At 38.2% G+C, this 19,106-nt stretch overlaps 1 protein-coding gene across 1 annotated transcript in view; it reads left to right on the top strand.

The window, feature by feature from the left end:
• The first annotated feature begins 2,732 nt into the window (after positions 1-2,732).
• LOC113054565 (Fc receptor-like protein 5) overlaps positions 2,733-19,106 on the top strand; it is a 29,093-nt gene continuing 12,719 nt past the window's right edge. The window contains exons 1-10 of the mRNA XM_026220201.1: positions 2,733-3,030; positions 4,077-4,349; positions 4,432-4,566; positions 6,965-7,135; positions 7,224-7,505; positions 7,709-7,951; positions 8,522-8,792; positions 9,025-9,293; positions 9,376-9,510; positions 10,526-10,696. Of these exons, the coding sequence (XP_026075986.1) occupies positions 2,733-3,030; positions 4,077-4,349; positions 4,432-4,566; positions 6,965-7,135; positions 7,224-7,505; positions 7,709-7,951; positions 8,522-8,792; positions 9,025-9,293; positions 9,376-9,510; positions 10,526-10,696 (2,248 nt within the window). The remainder of the gene's footprint in view (positions 3,031-4,076; positions 4,350-4,431; positions 4,567-6,964; positions 7,136-7,223; positions 7,506-7,708; positions 7,952-8,521; positions 8,793-9,024; positions 9,294-9,375; positions 9,511-10,525; positions 10,697-19,106) is intronic.

Genomic DNA, 19,106 nt, shown 5'->3' with positions numbered 1-19,106 from the left:
CAGATGATGCAGTTCTTTATGCACCCGCTAAGTCACCAGAGTTGGCTGCTGATGTTCTCTCTGCATGTATGGCTGATGTCGGACAGTGGCTCAATCAAAATCAGTTGGTGCTAAATTTTACAAAGACAGTCTCTATGTGTTTTTCTATTAAGAAACTTGATCTAAATAAAAGATTTAAAATTAACTTGCAAAATGAAAAAATTCAATCTGTAACAGAATTCACATACCTTGGGTTGGTTATAGATCCTCAATTTTACTAAACATATCAAGAAAATCTCTAAAACAATACAAAGAAATCTCAACTGTTTTAAATTAATCAGACACTATATACCAAATCAGGCAGCCTTACTGTACATGCATGCTATGGTGTTTTCACATATTTCATACTGCATGACAGTTTGGGGGCAAGCAGCTCCGTCTGCAACAAAACACATTGGTTCACTTTACAATCGAGCAATAAAAATTATGGATAAAAAGCCAATCCGCTATCATCACTGTTACATACTGGAGAAATATAAAATATTAAGCTTTGAAAGCTTTAGTAATGCTTACAAGTTAGCTTGTATGGTCCCTGTTAAATAAACTTTAAATAAATAAATAAAACATAAGAAAACTCAAGATCTTAGCAATTTAACATCGCAAAGGCCTTTAGATTAGGCATACCAAATTTGGTGTTGATTTGAAGAAATCTCTAGGAGGAGTTCGTTTATATTCAACGCATGGAAATGGAAAAAATGACAAAAAATTTCCTCATAAAATAAAAAAATAACCGACTTCCTGTTGGGTTTAGAATTTAGCTCCAAGAGTCTTTTTTGTAGGTCTTGGTGTGTTACATGTGTGTACCGATTTTCATACATGTGCGTGAAACGTAGCTCGAGGCGCACACCGCTGAACGTGTATAGGTGGCGCTGTCGAGCCATTTTCCCACACCCATTTCTGAAACCCATATCAGACGTAAATTTTCGCCAATTCGGAGGTGTGTGCAAATATTCCTGACTTTTTGAGTATGTTTAGGCCTTCAAAAAGGCGATTCATTTGGTACCGTAATAATAATAATAATAATAAGAAACGGAGCAGATACAATAGGGTCCTCACACCTTCGGTGCTCGGGCCCTAATAATAATAATAATAATAATAATAATAATAATAATAAACAAAGCAGATACAAGAGGGTCCTCGCACCTCGGTGCTCGGGCCCTAATAATTGAATGAAGAGAGCAAATGTATACACACACCTTAATTGTAAGATGCACTTTGTCAATCCAAGTGTTACGTATCCTGATATAGCGATATGAGGAAGACGTACATAATAAAATATAAACAACTCTATAATTTTGGTCTCTGGGGAGTACTGGGAAAGAATGACACAAGGACAACTGACATGACAATAAGTGGTTCGCTTTAATTACAAAAATAGATATACTTATATGAAAACACCAACCAACACCTTATTTACAACTATATACAAAGAAAGATAACACTAATTTGAACAGCTTCAGAGATAAGAAAATGAGCGGTGCAAAATAAACAAAAACAACAAAAAAATTCCCTGACTAAATCTCCACCCTCTAACAAAAAAAATAAAAATAAAAATAAAGTCTTCGGCATTCAACACGCCTCATACCTAAAGCTTCGCTAACTAACAAAACTTACACAAGGTTGCACACGGTCCTTCCCTACTGTGTCTAACAAAGGGTCATACTACGTGTTTACTCAATGTAAGTCACGTGACATACTTCCCTTTCATTTATCTCTGGGCTGGTGAAGTTTGTCAGACAAGCTATTTTGTCAAACACAACAAGCAAACCACCACTAATTCAGCAGCTTCAGACAAACTGGCCCTGCCAACAAACACTCCAAGCTCCTCCTCCTCTGTTCTTCATGGGTGTCTTTTATCTTGTGCCAATTAATGATTGGATCTTTCACAAGCTGAGGGTAATCATGATGAGCACATTACCAGGCCAATCACAGCACCTAAACACAGAAACAGCAGAGAGCGGGAAACAGGAAGAAACCAATAAGAAGGAGAGAAATGCAACCAATAACAAAAGGGAGGGAACAACCAAAGCATGTAACACCAAGAAAAACAACAAAATATTAAATATGATTAAAGTACAATAAGACCTAAAGAAGAATGAAGAATGACACAAAGAAAATGAATTCAGTAAAAATAAATAATTAAACAAAATATTAATACATCTTTAACTATGTTAACAAAAGAAAACCTGGTTAAATAAACAAGTCATTGATGAAAAACAACAAACCATAAATGCAAATTTTAGCTAAACTGAAAGCTAATTAACAAAAAGGAAAAATCAGCCAAATTATAACTGCAAAGAGCCAACCCCCTTCTACTAAATTACATTCAAACCGATTAAAATACTGGCCCACACAAAACAGGAGGCTCACACATTTGACCGTATGGCCGTGGTTATCCAAGTGGCTGTGAAGGCAAAAACGGGCGTGCAGAGATCGAATAAAGTTACTGATACAATGTTCAAAACATGCACGTTAGACAAAACAGCAGTCCAGGCAAAACAGCAGCTAGTAAACGAATGCTCTGCGGCTGAAGACATTCTCCAGTTAAACCAGCCCATTTCCTGTTATTTATGAAAAAGCGAAGTATTTAAGCCCATTAAATCCCACACTATGTAGCCTACATACCAATCAAGCAGCGTGTGTGTCAATCCTGAAGGAGGTAGCTCTAAGGATAGGATAGTAATTAAGTAATTATGGGTTACACTCATACTGCTACACCAAAATTGCACGTTTCCTCTGTTTCTGTAGCTGGTGTGATTCTGGAGAGTCCTGTTCATCCTTTGACTGAAGGAGATACTCTGACTCTACACTGTTTATATCAACATTCAACTCCACCAAACCTCAGAGCTGATTTCTATAAAGATGGATCACTCATCCAGAATCAAACTACAGAGATGATCATCTCTACTGTCTCAAAGTCACATGAGGGTTTCTACTACTGCAAACACTCAGAGAGAGGAGAGTCCCCCAAGAGCTGGATCTCAGTCAGAGGTGAAACTTTTTACTTTCTGCTCTCAGAGATTCAAATCCATAATAAATTGTATGAGTAAACAATGAACTTTAGAGAGCAAGTGTGCAGTGATGTTTGTGAAAGATACATTTTCTGTTGCGTTAACTGTAGTTTGCAGTCTGTTTTCCTATCATTCGGTTTTGAGATTTGTAATGGTATTTGCTGAATCAGTCCTGGAGTTTTGTTTTACACATTGCCTGTTGACTTATATATTCAGTATTTTACATTTAGTAAGAATGTATTTTTAGTCCATTTCTTGTCTTTAGATGGTTAACTTTCAATTCCCTTAAAAAAAGGCAATCTGCTTTGTCAAAATCTATAAAATATCATAATGTTTATGTTTATACATATATTTATATATGCAGCACTCCACAAAACAAACTATAGCATGAAACACTTTAGCATGAAAATGGTGTTTGACACCATTCTCTGTGAATCTAAAATACACAAACGATTTATCTTTGAGGATCAGATCTTCTGCTGGAATACTTTCACAACTAATGCTACCAATGATTTTATATTTACAGATGTTACCACACCAACTCTGATTGTGCTGCCACAGAGTTCATTGTTCCCTGGAGACTCAGCTACTCTGAGCTGTGAGGTGGATAATTCATGGGATGGATGGGAGTTTATCTGGAGTAAAAACTCAAACACAGAATCCACTGAAGCTTCAAATAAAAAAATATATTCAGTGAAAGTCTCTGATGGAGGAGAGTACAGGTGCAGAGCACGAAGAGGAGGATATTATACACATTACAGTGAACCAGTAACAGTTACAATATACGGCAAGTATTTTTGATCACATAATGAGCTGCTCTTAAGAACACAATGAAAATGATTCAAAAGACACTGAATCAATGACCATAACAGCTACAGAGAACAACACTTCAGTCTAACCTGATTTAGCATGTGTGTTATTCCATAGAATAACTGTTAATAGACTGAAACCAGCATATATTGTTTTATTTACATATTTATTATATTATCAGGTAATTTTTCTTTGTGAATTGTAATCATTTAACAGAAAGACCAAAACCAAAAGTGAGCATTAAACCTGATCATCATGTATTCAGAGGAGAGACAGTAACTCTCAGATGTGACATTGATGGTGAAGGAGTCACTAGCTGGCAGTACAGCTGGTATAAAGATTATTCAAACAGTGTTTTCAGTGGACTACAGGAACACACATTCAGTCCTGTTACTGAGTCTGACGCAGGTAAATACTCCTGTAATGGAGCAGAGAGAGGAGGATCACGAAAATCAAACATCAGTGATGAAGTTACACTGACAGTATCAGGTGAGTTTGATCATCTCTTCCTATAAACACACACAAGTTATAATTGTTAACATGTTATTAACTAGTGATTTCTCTATTTCAGATAGACTCGAGGCAGTTTTAAGTGTTTCTCCACAGAAGTGGTTGACTGAAGGAAATTCAGTGACTCTGATCTGTGAGGTTTATGGCTTCTCTACAGACTGGACATTCAGCTGGTTCACGCTAATTGCTTCATCAGGTAAGATATAATGTGCTTCAGGCGGTAACTTTGAATTAAATAAATAGGTAAAACATTTTTTTTTTTTTTTTACATTTATTCACCCTCATATTGTTCCAAAACTTTATAATTTTTTTTCTCCCTCTGTTGAACACTACCAAAAATAATTAGAAGAATGTCGGTAACCAAACAGTTGTAGACACTGACTTCCATTGTAATTTTTTTTCCCCCATACCATGGAAGTCAGTTATGTTGGCGCCATTTGTAACAGCAACATTTTGTAACATTTAGCTTCAAACAATGTATAAAAAACTGGTATGAATTTTTGACAGTGACTTTCTAGCACATTTACAACAATATTTGTAAACTTAGAGATATTTTAAATAGTTAAATATAAATATTAAATGTTACACCTAAATGTTAAATCTAAATGTAAAATCTAAATGTTAAATCTAAATATTAAATCTTACACCTAAATGTTAAATGTTAAATTTAAATGTTAAATCAAACATAAAAAAGCTTAAAGCTTAAAACACATCTCTTCCACCTTTATTTGACCCTCTAACTTTAACACTCACTATTCTAATTCTGTTCTTTAAAAAAAAATCTAAATAACTTTCTAATCTTTTTGTATTCTATTTCCTTTTCATTTATTATGCAAGTGTGTGTGTGTGTGTGGGGGGGGGGGCAAAGACCTCTAACACTAGCTTGCTCTATTCTTTATTATTCTATCTGTTTTCTTTATATTATAGTATTTAAAATCCCATGCTATGTGTACTGTGTTAACCTAACTGAGACTTGTTATAGCACTTATATATCATTGCTATTTTTGTTGTTTTTGATTGCTTCCTCTGTCCTCATCTGTATGTCGCTTTGGATAAAAGCGTTTGCTAAATGAATCAATGTAAATGTAAATGTAAATGTAAATGTAAATGTTAAATATTAATCTAAATCTAAATGTCGAATCTAAATGTTAAATATAAATATAAATGTTAAATATGAATGTTAAATATAAATATAAATATGAATCTAAATGTTTCGGGTGAAACTAAATATTTTTCTTATATGCTAATTCAAAATGCCGGAAGTGCCAAAATAAAAGCTCGATGAGGTCAGTATGTGTCCATCGTGTCAAATAAGTAACGAATAAAAACCATCTCACCCGAAGAAATTGACTCTTGGACATGGATTATCGTGATAATGACTACCTAAAATAATAAACATGTTCGGAGAAACTGCATTTGAAGAGTAGGCTAGTGTGATATAAATGTTAGATTTAACATTTATATTTTATATTTAGATTTAGATTTAACATTTAGATTTAGATTTAACATTTTGATGTAGATTTAACATTTAGATTTAACATTTAGACTTAGATTTAAAAATTAGATTTAGCATTTAGATTTAACATTTAACATTTAGGTTTAACATTTAATATTTATATTTAACTATTTAAGATATCTTTCAAAGTTGTTGTAAATGTGCTAAAAAGTGACAGTCAAAAATTCATACTGTATTTTTAACATTGTTTGAAACTAAATGTGACAAAAATGTTGCTGTTATTTTCAGCATGAGCCGCTTTACAAACGGCGCTCCATAGTCAGTGGCTAACAGAAACTGTTAGGGCAGAACTTGAGGGTGATTAAATGATGCCAGAACTACTTTAACTTTAACAGATTTTATTCAAGTCAAAATGATTATTTAATATGACTAAGTCAAGCTTATCTAGCTACATCCCAAACCCAATCTTGTTTACGTGGACCAGTGTTACTGTAAAGTTGAATGCGATGCTCAAACAAAAGCAGCATTGCTCTGATATTGCTACAGTGTTCACAAATCCCTGGGAAGTCAGACTGTAGTATGAATGGCTTACAAATCCCACTAAAGAAGACTTGAAGGCCAACGGACATCAAAACCATAAGTAGCCTATGCATAAAATGAAACTGTTCTTGTAAATATGAAGATGCATTCCTGTAGCTCTGATTTTAAATGTACATTTTGGCAGCCCCTGAAATGGGTCAGATTGACATTACCTAAGCTTTTGAATAAATACACTATAATGCTCATTCAAAGATGATCATTTACAGCTTGGAAGGAGCAAGAACACCTAAGTGTCTAAAATGAGTTCATACGAGTGAATAAGTCTACCATCTCTACCTTAATGCTGTCGATCTGAATGTACAAAGCAAATTATTTGCTAAAATTGCTGAGCTGCAGACAAAGTATAGACATAACACTAAAGTTTAAAAATGTCTATGTATCCAAATATTTTTTTGTATGGTATATATATATATTAGATTACTGAGATTAAAAGTATTAAAACAATCTGAAAACATCAGTTTGCAGTGAAAGTCATTCAAAAGGATCATACAGAAATTAATTCCCTTGAAGAACATCTTCACATTCTCACTTTATACAGAAAGCAGCAATCATTATCAGATGCTCTCAGACAGCAGCAGAGGAGCTGGAGGAAACTACACTGTCAGTTCTGCTGCTCTAAAACACACAGGAGTTTATGTGTGCAGAGCCGAGAGAGGAAAACCAGCATATAAAACAACCTATAGCAACACACAGCCAGTATGGGTCACTGGTGAGTTCAGACACTTAAATTATTGGTTCATATTTATTTTAAAAAATCTCAAACATTTCTAAATGCTTAAATCGAGTTGTCTTCTCAGGTGTTTCTCCTCGAGTCTCTCTGATCATCAGTCCCAGCAGAACTCAACACTTCAAATCTGTCTCTCTCTCTCTGAGCTGTGAGGACCAGAGTAACTCTGATAGATGGAGAGTGAGAAGATACACAGAGAGTGGGGGGCTGGAAGATTGTTCATCATTACACCGGGCATCACAAACAGGATCTACATGTACAATCAACTCCACCATCACATCAGACACTGGAGTGTACTGGTGTCAGTCTGAATCTGGAGAGAAATATCATCCTGTTAATATCACTGTACACTGTGAGTCTGTGTGAATTTATTAATTTCACTGGCAGTTTACAATCAAAGCATAAAACAGGTTGATTAAACACAAGCAGGACGCATCAGTGGGGCAGACGGCACAAAGAATAGTTTTTTTCAAAATATGTAAACACATTTTTTACTATATTTTTCATATAATTTTACTATTTTGCCAACATTGCATGTTTCCTCTGTTTCTGTAGCTGGTGTGATTCTGGAGAGTCCTGTTCATCCTGTGACTGAAGGAGATACTCTGACTCTACGCTGTTTATATCAACATTCAACTCCATCAAACCTCAGAGCTGATTTCTATAAAGATGGATCACTCATCCAGAATCAAACTACAGAGATGATCATCTCTACTGTCTCAAAGTCACATGAGGGTTTCTACTACTGCAAACACTCAGAGAGAGGAAAGTCACCCAAGAGCTGGATCTCAGTCAGAGGTGAAATATTATATTATGTAAATGACCAAGTGAACTAATCTTCCTTAACTTTTTACTTTCTGCTCTTAGAGATTCTAATCCACAATAAATTGTATGAGTAAACAATAAACTTTAGAGAGCAAGTGTGCAGTGATGGTTGTAAAAGAGAAATGTTCTGTTGCGTTAACTGTAGGTCAGTCTGTTTTCCTATCATTCAGTTTTGAGCTTTGTAATGTTATTTGCTGAATCAGTTCTGGAGTTTTGTTTGCACATTGCCTGTTGACTTACATATATATTCAGTATTTTACATTTAGTAAGAATGTATTTTTAGTTCATTTCTTGTCTTTAGATGGTTAAAAAGTTATCTGCTTTGTCAAAATCTATAAAATAGCATAATGTTTATGTTTATACATATATTTATAAATGCAGTACTCCACAAAACGAACTAGAGAATGAAACACTTTAGCATGAAAATGGTGTTTGACACCATTCTCTGTGAATCTAAAATACACTAACGATTTATCTTTGAGGATCAAATCTTCTGCTGAAACACTTTCACAACTAATGCTACTAATGATTTTATATTTACAGATGTTACCACACCAACTCTGACTGTGCTGCCACAGAGTTCATTGTTCACTGGAGACTCAGTTACTCTGAGATGTGAGGTGGATCAGTCATGGGATGGATGGGAGTTTCTCTGGAGTAAAAACTCAAACACTGAATCTACTGAAGCTTCAACTAAAACAGTCGATTCAGTGAAAGTCTCTGATGGAGGAGAGTACAGGTGCAGAGCACGAAGAGGAGGATATTACACACATTACAGTGAACCAGTAACAGTGACAATATACGGCAAGTATTTTTGATCACATAATGAGCTGCTCTGAGAACACAATGAAAATGATTCAAAAGACATTGAATCAATGACCATAACAGCTACAGAGAACAACACTTCAGTCTAACCTGATTTAGCATGTGTGTTATTCCATAGAATAACTGTTAATAGACTGAAACCAGCATATATTGTTTTATTTACATATTTATTATATTATCAGGTAATTTTTCTTTGTGAATTGTTATCATTTAACAGAAAGACCAAAACCAAAATTGAGCATTAAACCTGATCATCATGTATTCAGAGGAGAGATAGTCACTCTCAGATGTGACATTGATGGTGAAGGAGTCACTAGCTGGCAGTACAGCTGGTATAAAGATGATTCAAACAGTGTTTTCAGTGAACTACAGGAACACACATTCAGTTCTGTTACTGAGTCTGACACAGGTAAATATTCCTGTTATGGAGCAGAGAGAGGAGGATCACGAACATCAAACATCAGTGATGAAGTTACACTGACAGTATCAGGTGAGTTTGATTATCTCTTCCTATAAACACACACAAGTTATAATTGTTAACATGTTATTAACTAGTGATTTCTCTATTTCAGACAGACTCCAGGCAGTTTTAAGTGTTTCTCCACAGAAGTGGTTGACTGAAGGAGATCCAGTGACTCTGATCTGTGAGGTTTATGGCTCCTCTACAGGCTGGACATTCAGCTGGTTCACTCTAACTGCTTCATCAGGTAAGATATAATGTGCTTAATGGGATAACTTTCAATTAAATATATATATATTTTATTATTTTTTTTTTTTTTATTATTATTATTTATTTTATTTTTTTACATTTATTCACCCTCATGTTGTTCCAAACCATTAGAATTGTTTTCCCCCTCTGTTGAACACAAACTGAAATAATTAGAGGAATGTCGGTAACCAAATAGTTGTAGACACTGAATTCCATAGTATTTTTCCCCCCAATACTATGGAACTCAGTGGCTACCAGCAACTGTTTGGGCAGAACTTGAGGGTGACTAGATGATGACAGAACTATCCCTTTAAAAGATTTTATTCAAGTCAAAATGATTATTTAATATGACTAAGTCAAGCTTATCTAGCTACATCCCAAACCCAAACTTGTTTACGTGGACCAGTGATACTGTAAAGTTAAATGCGATGCTCAAACAAAAGCAGCATTGCTCTGATATTGCTACAGTGTTCACAAATCCCTGGGAAGTCAGACTGTAGTATGAATGGCTTACCAATACCACTAAAGAAGGCTTGAAGGGAAATCCAGTGGACATCAAAACCATAAGTAGCCTATGCATAAAAGGAAACTGTTCTTGTAAATATTAAAATGCATTACTGTAGCTTTGATTTAAAAAAATTTATAAGATTTGCAGCCCCTGAAATGGGTCAGACTGACATTACTAAGCATTTGAAGTTAATACACTATAGTGCTCATTCAAAGATGATCATTTACTGCTTGGAAGGAGCAAGAACACCTAAGTGTCTAAAATGAGTTCATACAAGTGAATAAGTCTACCATCTATACCTTAATGCTGTTGATCTGAATGTACAAAGCAAGCAATTTGCTAAAATTAATGAACTGCAGACAAAGTAGACATAACACTAAAGTTTAAAAATCTCTGAAAGAATTGAAACAATCTGAAAACATCAGTTTGCAGTGAAAGTGATTCAAAAGGAGCATACAGAAATTAAGTCCCTTAGTGAACATGTTCACATTCTCACTTTATACAGAAAGCAGCAATCATTATCAGATGCTCTCAGACAGCAGCAGAGGAGCTGGAGGAAACTACACTTTCAGTTCTGCTGCTCTAAAACACACAGGAGTTTATGTGTGCAGAGCAGAGAGAGGAGAACCAGCATATAACACAACCTACAGCAACACACAGCCAGTATGGGTCACTGGTGAGTTCAGACACTTAAATTATTGGTTCATATTTATTTTAAAAAATCTCAAACATTTCTAAATTCTTTTTTAAAATTGTCTTCTCAGGTGTTTCTCCTCCAGTCTTTCTGATCATCAGTCCCAGCAGAACTCAGCACTTCACATCTGTCTCTCTCTCTCTGAGCTGTGAGGACCAGAGTAACTCTGATAGATGGAGAGTGAGAAGATACACAGAGAGTTGGGGGCTGGAAGATTGTTCATCATCAGTGTGGGGATCACAAACAGGATCTACCTGTACAATCAACTCCTCTATCACATCAGACACTGGAGTGTATTGGTGTCAGTCTGAATCTGAAGAGAAATATCATCCTGTTAATATCACTGTACACTGTGAGTCTGTGTGAATGTATTAATTTCACTGGTAGTTTACAATCAAAGCATAAAGCAGGTTAATTAAACACATGTAGGATGCATCAGTGGGGCAGGCGGCACAAATAAAATTTTGTCAAAATATATAAACTATTTTTTATTACTACATCTTTCATGTAATTTTACTATATTGCCAACATTGCATGTTTCCTCTGTTTCTGTAGCTGGTGTGATTCTGGAGAATCCTGTTCATCCTGTGAGTGAAGGAGATACTCTGACTCTACGCTGTTTATATCAACATTCAACTCCAACAAACCTCAGAGCTGATTTCTATAAAGATGCATCACTCATCCAGAATAAAACTACAGAGATGATCATCTCTACTGTCTCAAAGTCACATGAGGGTTTCTACTACTGCAAACACTCAGAGAGAGGAGAGTCACCCAAGAGCTGGATCTCAGTCAGAGGTGAAATAAATATTATATTATGTAAATGACCAAGTGAACTAATCTTCCTTAACTTTTTACTTTCTGCTCTTAGAGATTCTAATCCACAATAAATTGTATGAGTAAACAATGAACTTTAGAGAGCAAGTGTGCAGTGATGTTTGTGAAAGAAATGTTCTGTTGCGTTAACTGTAGGTCAGTCTGTTTTCCCATCATTCGGTTTTGAGCTTTGTAATGGTTTTTGCTGAATCAGTTCTGGAGTTTTGTTTTCCACGTTGCCTGTTGACATCTCTTTAGATGGTTAACTTTTAGTTCTGGCCTTGCTGCAGCTGATCATAGCTCTGTGTAGCTGTTTTCTCTCTAAAATCTGTATCTTACTATCACTCTCTCTTGTTTAAAATGATAAAATATAACTTAATTCACACCATATTTCTGATATTATCAATCAATCTCATCAGATTTTGATCGTTTACTTTTATTTTATATCCATGAGTGCAGTGCACCTGCGTTGCGTTACCACTCGTTAGCTTGTCATTAGTGTTTTCATTCGAACCTATTGCTGTTTTCTTTTATCCTCTCCTCTCTTTCGCTCCAGTTTTTCACAAGTTCTTTAAACAACTGTGGTAAGAATATTTCATCAAGCAAGGTGAGTAATGGCTTCTCCTGCTATTGTTATTTGCACCTCTTGCCACATGTACAGTTTATCGATCTCTGTCGCAGATGAGGGATTCACATGTGATAAATGCAGGGAAATAGTTGGGTTGACAGAGAAGATTTCAGAATAGGAGACACATATCCAAACTTTAATTGAGGACAGTAAGAATGTTAGGGCTTTAGATACGGCTTTGGATGTGTCTAGCTCAGGGATTCCTGTACCTTGTTCGGTTCCAACAACAGAGCCCCTGCAGCAGGGCAACTGGGTGACAGTGAGGCAGCACAGTCGTGGGTCAAAACACCAATCTTCTGTTCCGATCAAAACATTAAACAGGTTCTCACCACTTAGTGACGGACCCACTGAGAAACCTGATGAAAGTGCTCTAGTTATTGGCGATTCTATTGTACGGAACGTGAATATAGACCCCAGCCACCATAGTCAAATGTTTACCGGGAGCCAGAGCGCCTGACATCTTGGCAAATGTAATTTTATAATACCTAGAATATCAAAATCAACTGCGGGCTGCAGATCCTTTTCCGATTTGGTGCCTAAACTCTGGAATAACCTACCTAACATTGTTCGGGAGGCAGACACACTCTTGCAGTTTAAATCTAGATTAAAGACCTATATCTTTAACCTGGCTTACACATAACATACTAATATGCTTTTAATATCCAAATCCATTAAAGGATTTTTAGACTGCATTAATTAGGTAAACCGGAACCGGGAACACTTCCCACCAGATGGAGTCTGTATCCAGATCAATGGGTCACTGCAGTCACCCGGATCCAGTATATATCCAGACCAGATGGTGGATCAGCACCTAGAAAGGACCTCTACATCTCTGAAAGACAGCGGAGACAAGGACAACTAGAGCCCCAGATACAGATCCCCTGTAAAGACCTTGTCTCAGATGACCACCAGGACAAGAACACAGGAAACAGATTCTTCTGCACAATCTGACTTTGCTGCAGCCTGGAATTTAACTGCTGGTTTCGTCTGGTCAGAGGAGAACTCCCCCCCCCCCCCAACTGAGCCTGGTTTCTCCCAAGGTTTTTTTGTCCATTCTGTCACCAATGGAGTTTCGGTTCCTTGTCGCCATCACCTCTGGCTTGCTTAGTTGGGGTCACTTCATCTACAGCGATATTGTTGACTTGATTGCAAACAAATGCACAGAAACTATTTAAAGAGATGACATCACTGAATTCAATGATGAACTGCCTTTAACTGTCATTTTGCATTATTGACACAGTTTTCCTAATGAATGTTTTTCAGTTGCTTTGACGCAATGTATTTTGTTTAAAGCGCTATATAAATAAAGGTGACTTGACTTCCCTTAAAAAAGTTATCTGCTTTGTCAAAATCTATAAAATATCATAATGTTTGATTATACATACAGTATTGTTCAAAATAATAGCAGTACAATGTGACTAACCAGAATAATCAAGGTTTTTCGTATATTTTTTTATTGCTACGTGGCAAACAAGTTACCAGTAGGTTCAGTAGATTCTCAGAAAACAAATGAGACCCAGCATTCATGATATGCACGCTCTTAAGGCTGTGCAATTGGGCAATTAGTTGAATTAGTTGAAAGGGGTGTGTTCAAAAAAATAGCAGTGTGGCATTCAATCACTGAGGTCATCAATTTTGTGAAGAAACAGGTGTGAATCAGGTGGCCCCTATTTAAGGATGAAGCCAACACTTGTTGAACATGCATTTGAAAGCTGAGGAAAATGGGTCGTTCAAGACATTGTTCAGAAGAACAGCGTACTTTGATTAAAAAGTTGATTAGAGAGGGGAAAACCTATAAAGAAGTGCAAAAAATGATAGGCTGTTAAGCTAAAATGATCTCCAATGCCTTAAAATGGAGAGCAAAACCAGAGAGACGTGGAAGAAAACGGAAGACAACCATCAAAATGGATAGAAGAATAACCAGAATGGCAAAGGCTCAGCCAATGATCACCTCCAGGATGATCAAAGACAGTCTGGAGTTACCTGTAAGTACTGTGACAGTTAGAAGACGTCTGTGTGAAGCTAATCTATTTTCAAGAATCCCCCGCAAAGTCCCTCTGTTAAAAAAAAGGCATGTGCAGAAGAGGTTACAATTTGCCAAAGAACACATCAACTGGCCTAAAGAGAAATGGAGGAACATTTTGTGGACTGATGAGAGTAAAATTGTTCTTTTTGGGTCCAAGGGCCACAGGCAGTTTGTGAGACGACCCCCAAACTCCGAATTCAAGCCACAGTACACAGTGAAGACAGTGAAGCATGGAGGTGCAAGCATCATGATATGGGCATGTTTCTCCTACTATGGTGTTGGGCCTATTTATCGCATACCAGGGATCATGGATCAGTTTGCATATGTTAAAATACTTGAAGAGGTCATGTTGCCCTATGCTGAAGAGGACATGCCCTTGAAATGGTTGTTTCAACAAGACAATGACCCAAAACACACTAGTAAACGGGCAAAGTCTTGGTTCCAAACCAACAAAATTAATGTTATGGAGTGGCCAGCCCAATCTCCAGACCTTAATCCAATTGAGAACTTGTGGGGTGATATCAAAAATGCTGTTTCTGAAGCAAAACCAAGAAATGTGAATGAATTGTGGAATGTTGTTAAAGAATCATGGAGTGGAATAACAGCTGAGAGGTGCCACAAGTTGGTTGACTCCATGCCACACAGATGTCAAGCAGTTTTAAAAAACTGTGGTCATACAACTAAATATTAGTTTAGTGATTCACAGGATTGCTAAATCCCAGAAAAAAAAATGTTTGTACAAAATAGTTTTGAGTTTGTACAGTCAAAGGTAGACACTGCTATTTTTTTGAACACACCCCTTTCAACTAATTGCCCAATTGCACAGCCTTAAGAGCGTGCATATCATGAATGCTGGGTCTTGTTTGTTTTCTGACAATCTACTGAACCTACTGGTAACTTGTTTGCCACGTAGCCATAAAAAATATACTAAAAACCTTGATTATTCTGGTTAGTCACATTGTACTGCTATTATTTTGAACAATACTGTATATTTATATATTCAGCACTTCACAAAACACACTAGAGCATGAAACACTTTAGCATTAAAATGGTGTTTGACACTATTCTCTGTGAATCTAAAATGCATTAACGATTTATCTTTGAGGGTGAAATCTTCTGCGGAAAAACTTTCACAACTAATGCTACCAATTATTTTATAATTACAGATTTTACCACGCCAACTCTGATTGTGCTGCCACAGAGTTCATTGTTCACTGGAGACTCAGTTACTCTGAGATGTGAGGTGGATCATTCATGGGATGGATGGGAGTTTCTCTGGAGTAAAAACTCAAACACTGAATCTACTGAAGCTTCAACTAAAACAGTCGATTCAGTGAAAGTCTCTGATGGAGGAGAGTACAGGTGCAGAGCACGAAGAGGAAAATATTATACAGATTACAGTAAACCAGTAACAGTGACAATACACGGCAAGTATTTTTGATCACATAATCTGCTTTGAGAACACAATGAAAATGATAAAAAAACACTGAATCTATGACCATAACAGCTACAGAGAACAACACTTCAGTCTATCCTGATTTAGTATGTGTGTTATTCCATAGATAAACTGTTCATAGATGTTACAGTAAACCGGGACAGGAGGCTGAAATAACAGATAACACAGTTTAATGAGGCACAAGCAGAGGAGCAGGTAGTGCAGGGTGAGGTATAGTTGATGGAGGTGAAGTAGATTAGATCCGTTGGAGAAGAGTTCTAGATGCTGGAGATAGTGGACACACACACACACGATGGAGACCTGGAGACACTAGAGATCACTGGAGAGAGGTAAGTAGAGAGATCGTTAGACCTTAGAGTAAGCATGCAGGTTAGACTTTGTTGCAAATTAGTCTGGACGCTGACTGGGTGCGTGTGTGTGGAATTTATGTGAGCTGGTGATTGCAGGTGGATGAGGAGCAGGTGGGTGTGATTAGTACTCAGGTGAGGGAGGCCACTGTGATTGGTTGGTGATGGAACTTGGCATGTCTAATACAGTACCCCTAGTGTAGAGGACCCCGGTGACGTGGTGGATGTCCTCTTCCTCATGGAGCCGGTCTTTTGGGGTGATTGGAGTGGAATGTGTAGTAGGTTCGGATCCAGGATGTCGTTGCATGACACCCAGGAGCATTCCTCTGGACCGTATCCTTCCCAGTCCACTAGGTACTCAAGTTGTCCGCCACGCCGCCGGGAGTCCAAGGTGTCATGAACTTCGTAGGCAGCTCCGTCATCAAGGAGGAGAGGAAGGGGGGCTTCGGCTACACCAGGCTCTGTGGAGGGAGAAACAGAAGGATGGTAAGGTTTGAGGAGTGAGACATGGAAATTGGGGTGAATATGGTACTCAGGTGGCAGGTGGTATTTGAAGGTGACCCGATTGATCTGCTTGGTGATGGTGAACAGGCCAAAGAATCTGTGACTAAGCTTGCGGCATAGTAGGCACAGGCAGATGTCTCGGGGTTGACAGCCAGATGTTTGTCCAGGTTGGTATTCCGGGGCGTCAGAGCGGTGAAGGTCGGCTGTCATCCTGTGCCTATGTAGGATCCATTGCAGTTGGTGGTGGGCCGCATCCCAGACCCTCTAGGTCTCTTGGAACCAGTAGTCGTTCGATGGGACATCCGAGGGCTCACCTGACCATGGGAAGAGCGGTGGTTGGTAGCAGAGCACACACTGGAGTGAGTCCGGTGGTAGGTTGTCGTAGGGAGTTCTGTGCGTACTTGGCCCACCCTAGGAACTGGTTCCAAGAGTCCTGTTGGCCATGGCAGAAGGTATGGAGGAATCGGACGATCTCCTGATTCTTCCTCTCTGTCTGCGGTTAGACTAGGGATGGTAACCAGAGGACAGACTGATGGCCACACCTAGGAGTTAGTGAACCGGGAGATGAACTGGGGATCTCTGTCGGAGACGATGTCTTCGGGAATGCCAAAGTATCTGAAGATGTGGTTGAACATTATCTCGGCCATTTCCATGACCGTGGGTAGACCTTTCAAGGGGAGAAGATGACATAATTTAGAGAACCGGTCAACTATAACAAGGACACAAGTGTTGTTGTCAGAGGGAGGCAGATCTGTGATGAAGTCCACCCCTAGGTGTGACCATGGATGGTTCGGGACGGGCAGAGGGTGGAGCTTGCCTGATGGTAAGTGGCGTGGACTCTTGGAGATGGCGCAGTCTTTACATCCGTGCATGTACCTTCTGATCTCCGATGCCATGTTGGGCCACCAGAAGCATTCTCTTAGCAGCAAGAGGGTTTCATTGACCACCGGGTGAGCAGTGCGCGGTGTCCTGGGGATGTATTGCCATCCTGGTGGACAACCCGGCGGAGTGTTGGTGGAGGGATCGGAGGAGGGTAGGGTCTCGGTTGACCAGATGAAAGGACTGATGATTACCTTCTCAGGAAGTATAGTTTCAGAGTGGGACAGGGCTTCAGCCTTGACGTTTTTGGCCCCTGGGCGGTACGAGATGGAGAAGTTGAAGCGGGTGAAGAATAGCGCCCAGCGGGCCTGCCTTGGATTAAGCCTTTTGTCCATGCGTAGATACTCAAGGTTCTTATGGTCTGTGAGAACTTGGAAAGGGTGTTTGGCTCCCTCTAGCCAGTGCCTCCACTCTTCCAGAGCCAACTTGATGGCCAGTAGCTCTCGGTTGCCAATATCGTAATTGACCTCCGCCGGGTTGAGTTTGGAGGATGGCAGCTAGAACTCCCCTGCTGCTGGGACAGGACCACTCCCATTCACTGACAGACATTTCCCCTTGTTTTATATTATAAATAAGGTAAGTAGAGAGATCATTAGTCCTTAGAGTAAGCATGGAGGTTATACGTTGTTGCAAACGAGACCGGACGCCGACTGGGAGCTTGTGTGTGGTATTTATGAGAGCTGGTGATTGCAGGTGGATGAGGAACAGGTGGGAGTGATTAGTACTGAAGTGAGGGAGTGTGCTGTGATTGGTTGGTGATGGAACCTGGGGTGTCTGTTACAATAGACTAAAATCAGCATATATTATTTTATTTGCATATGTATTATATTATCAGGTAATTTTTCTTTGTGAATTGTTATTATTTAACAGAAAGACCAAAACCAAACGTGAGCATTAAACCTGCTCAACATGTATTCAGAGGAGAGATAGTTACACTTAGATGTGACATTGATGGTGAAGGAGTCACTAGCTGGCAGTACAGCTGGTATAAAGATGGTTCAGCTAATGCTTTCAGTGAACTACAGGAACACACATTCAGTCCTGTTACTGAGTCTGACACAGGTAAATACTCCTGTAATGGAGCAGAGAGAGGAGGATCACGAACATCAAACATCAGTGATACAGTTACACTGACAGTATTAGGTGAGTTTGATAATCTCCTCCTATTAACACACACAAGTTATAATTGTTAACATGTTATTAACTAGTGATTTCTCTATTTCAGACAGACTCCATGCAGTTTTAAGTGTTTCTCCACAGAAGTGGTTGACTGAAGGAGATCCAGTGACTCTGATCTGTGAGGTTTATGGCTCCTCTACAGACTGGACATTCAGCTGGTTCACTCTAACTGCTTCATCAGGTAAGATATAATGTGCTTCAGGTGGTAACTTTGAATGAAAGAAATAGTTCAATTATATATATATTATTTTTTTTTATTTTTTTTACAATAATTCACCATCTTATTGTTCCAAATCTAGATATATATTTTTCTCCCTCTGTTGAATACAAACTAAAATAATTAGAAGAATGTTGTACAACCAAACAGTTGTAGACACTGACTTCCATAGTATCCCCCCCCCCCCCCCCCACCCCATACTATGGAAGTCAGTGGCTACCAGCAACAGTTTGGGCAGAACTTGAGGGTGAGTAAATGATGACAGAACTATCCCTTTAACAGATTTTATTCAAGTCAAAATTATTATTTAATATGTCTAAGTCAAGCTGATCTAACTACA

Source organism: Carassius auratus, chromosome 3 (genome assembly GCF_003368295.1).
Source record: "Carassius auratus strain Wakin chromosome 3, ASM336829v1, whole genome shotgun sequence".
NCBI classification, from domain to species: Eukaryota; Metazoa; Chordata; class Actinopteri; order Cypriniformes; family Cyprinidae; genus Carassius; species Carassius auratus.
The sequence above is the reverse complement of the archived record's forward strand: the minus strand, read 5'-3'. Positions and strand labels throughout refer to the sequence as shown.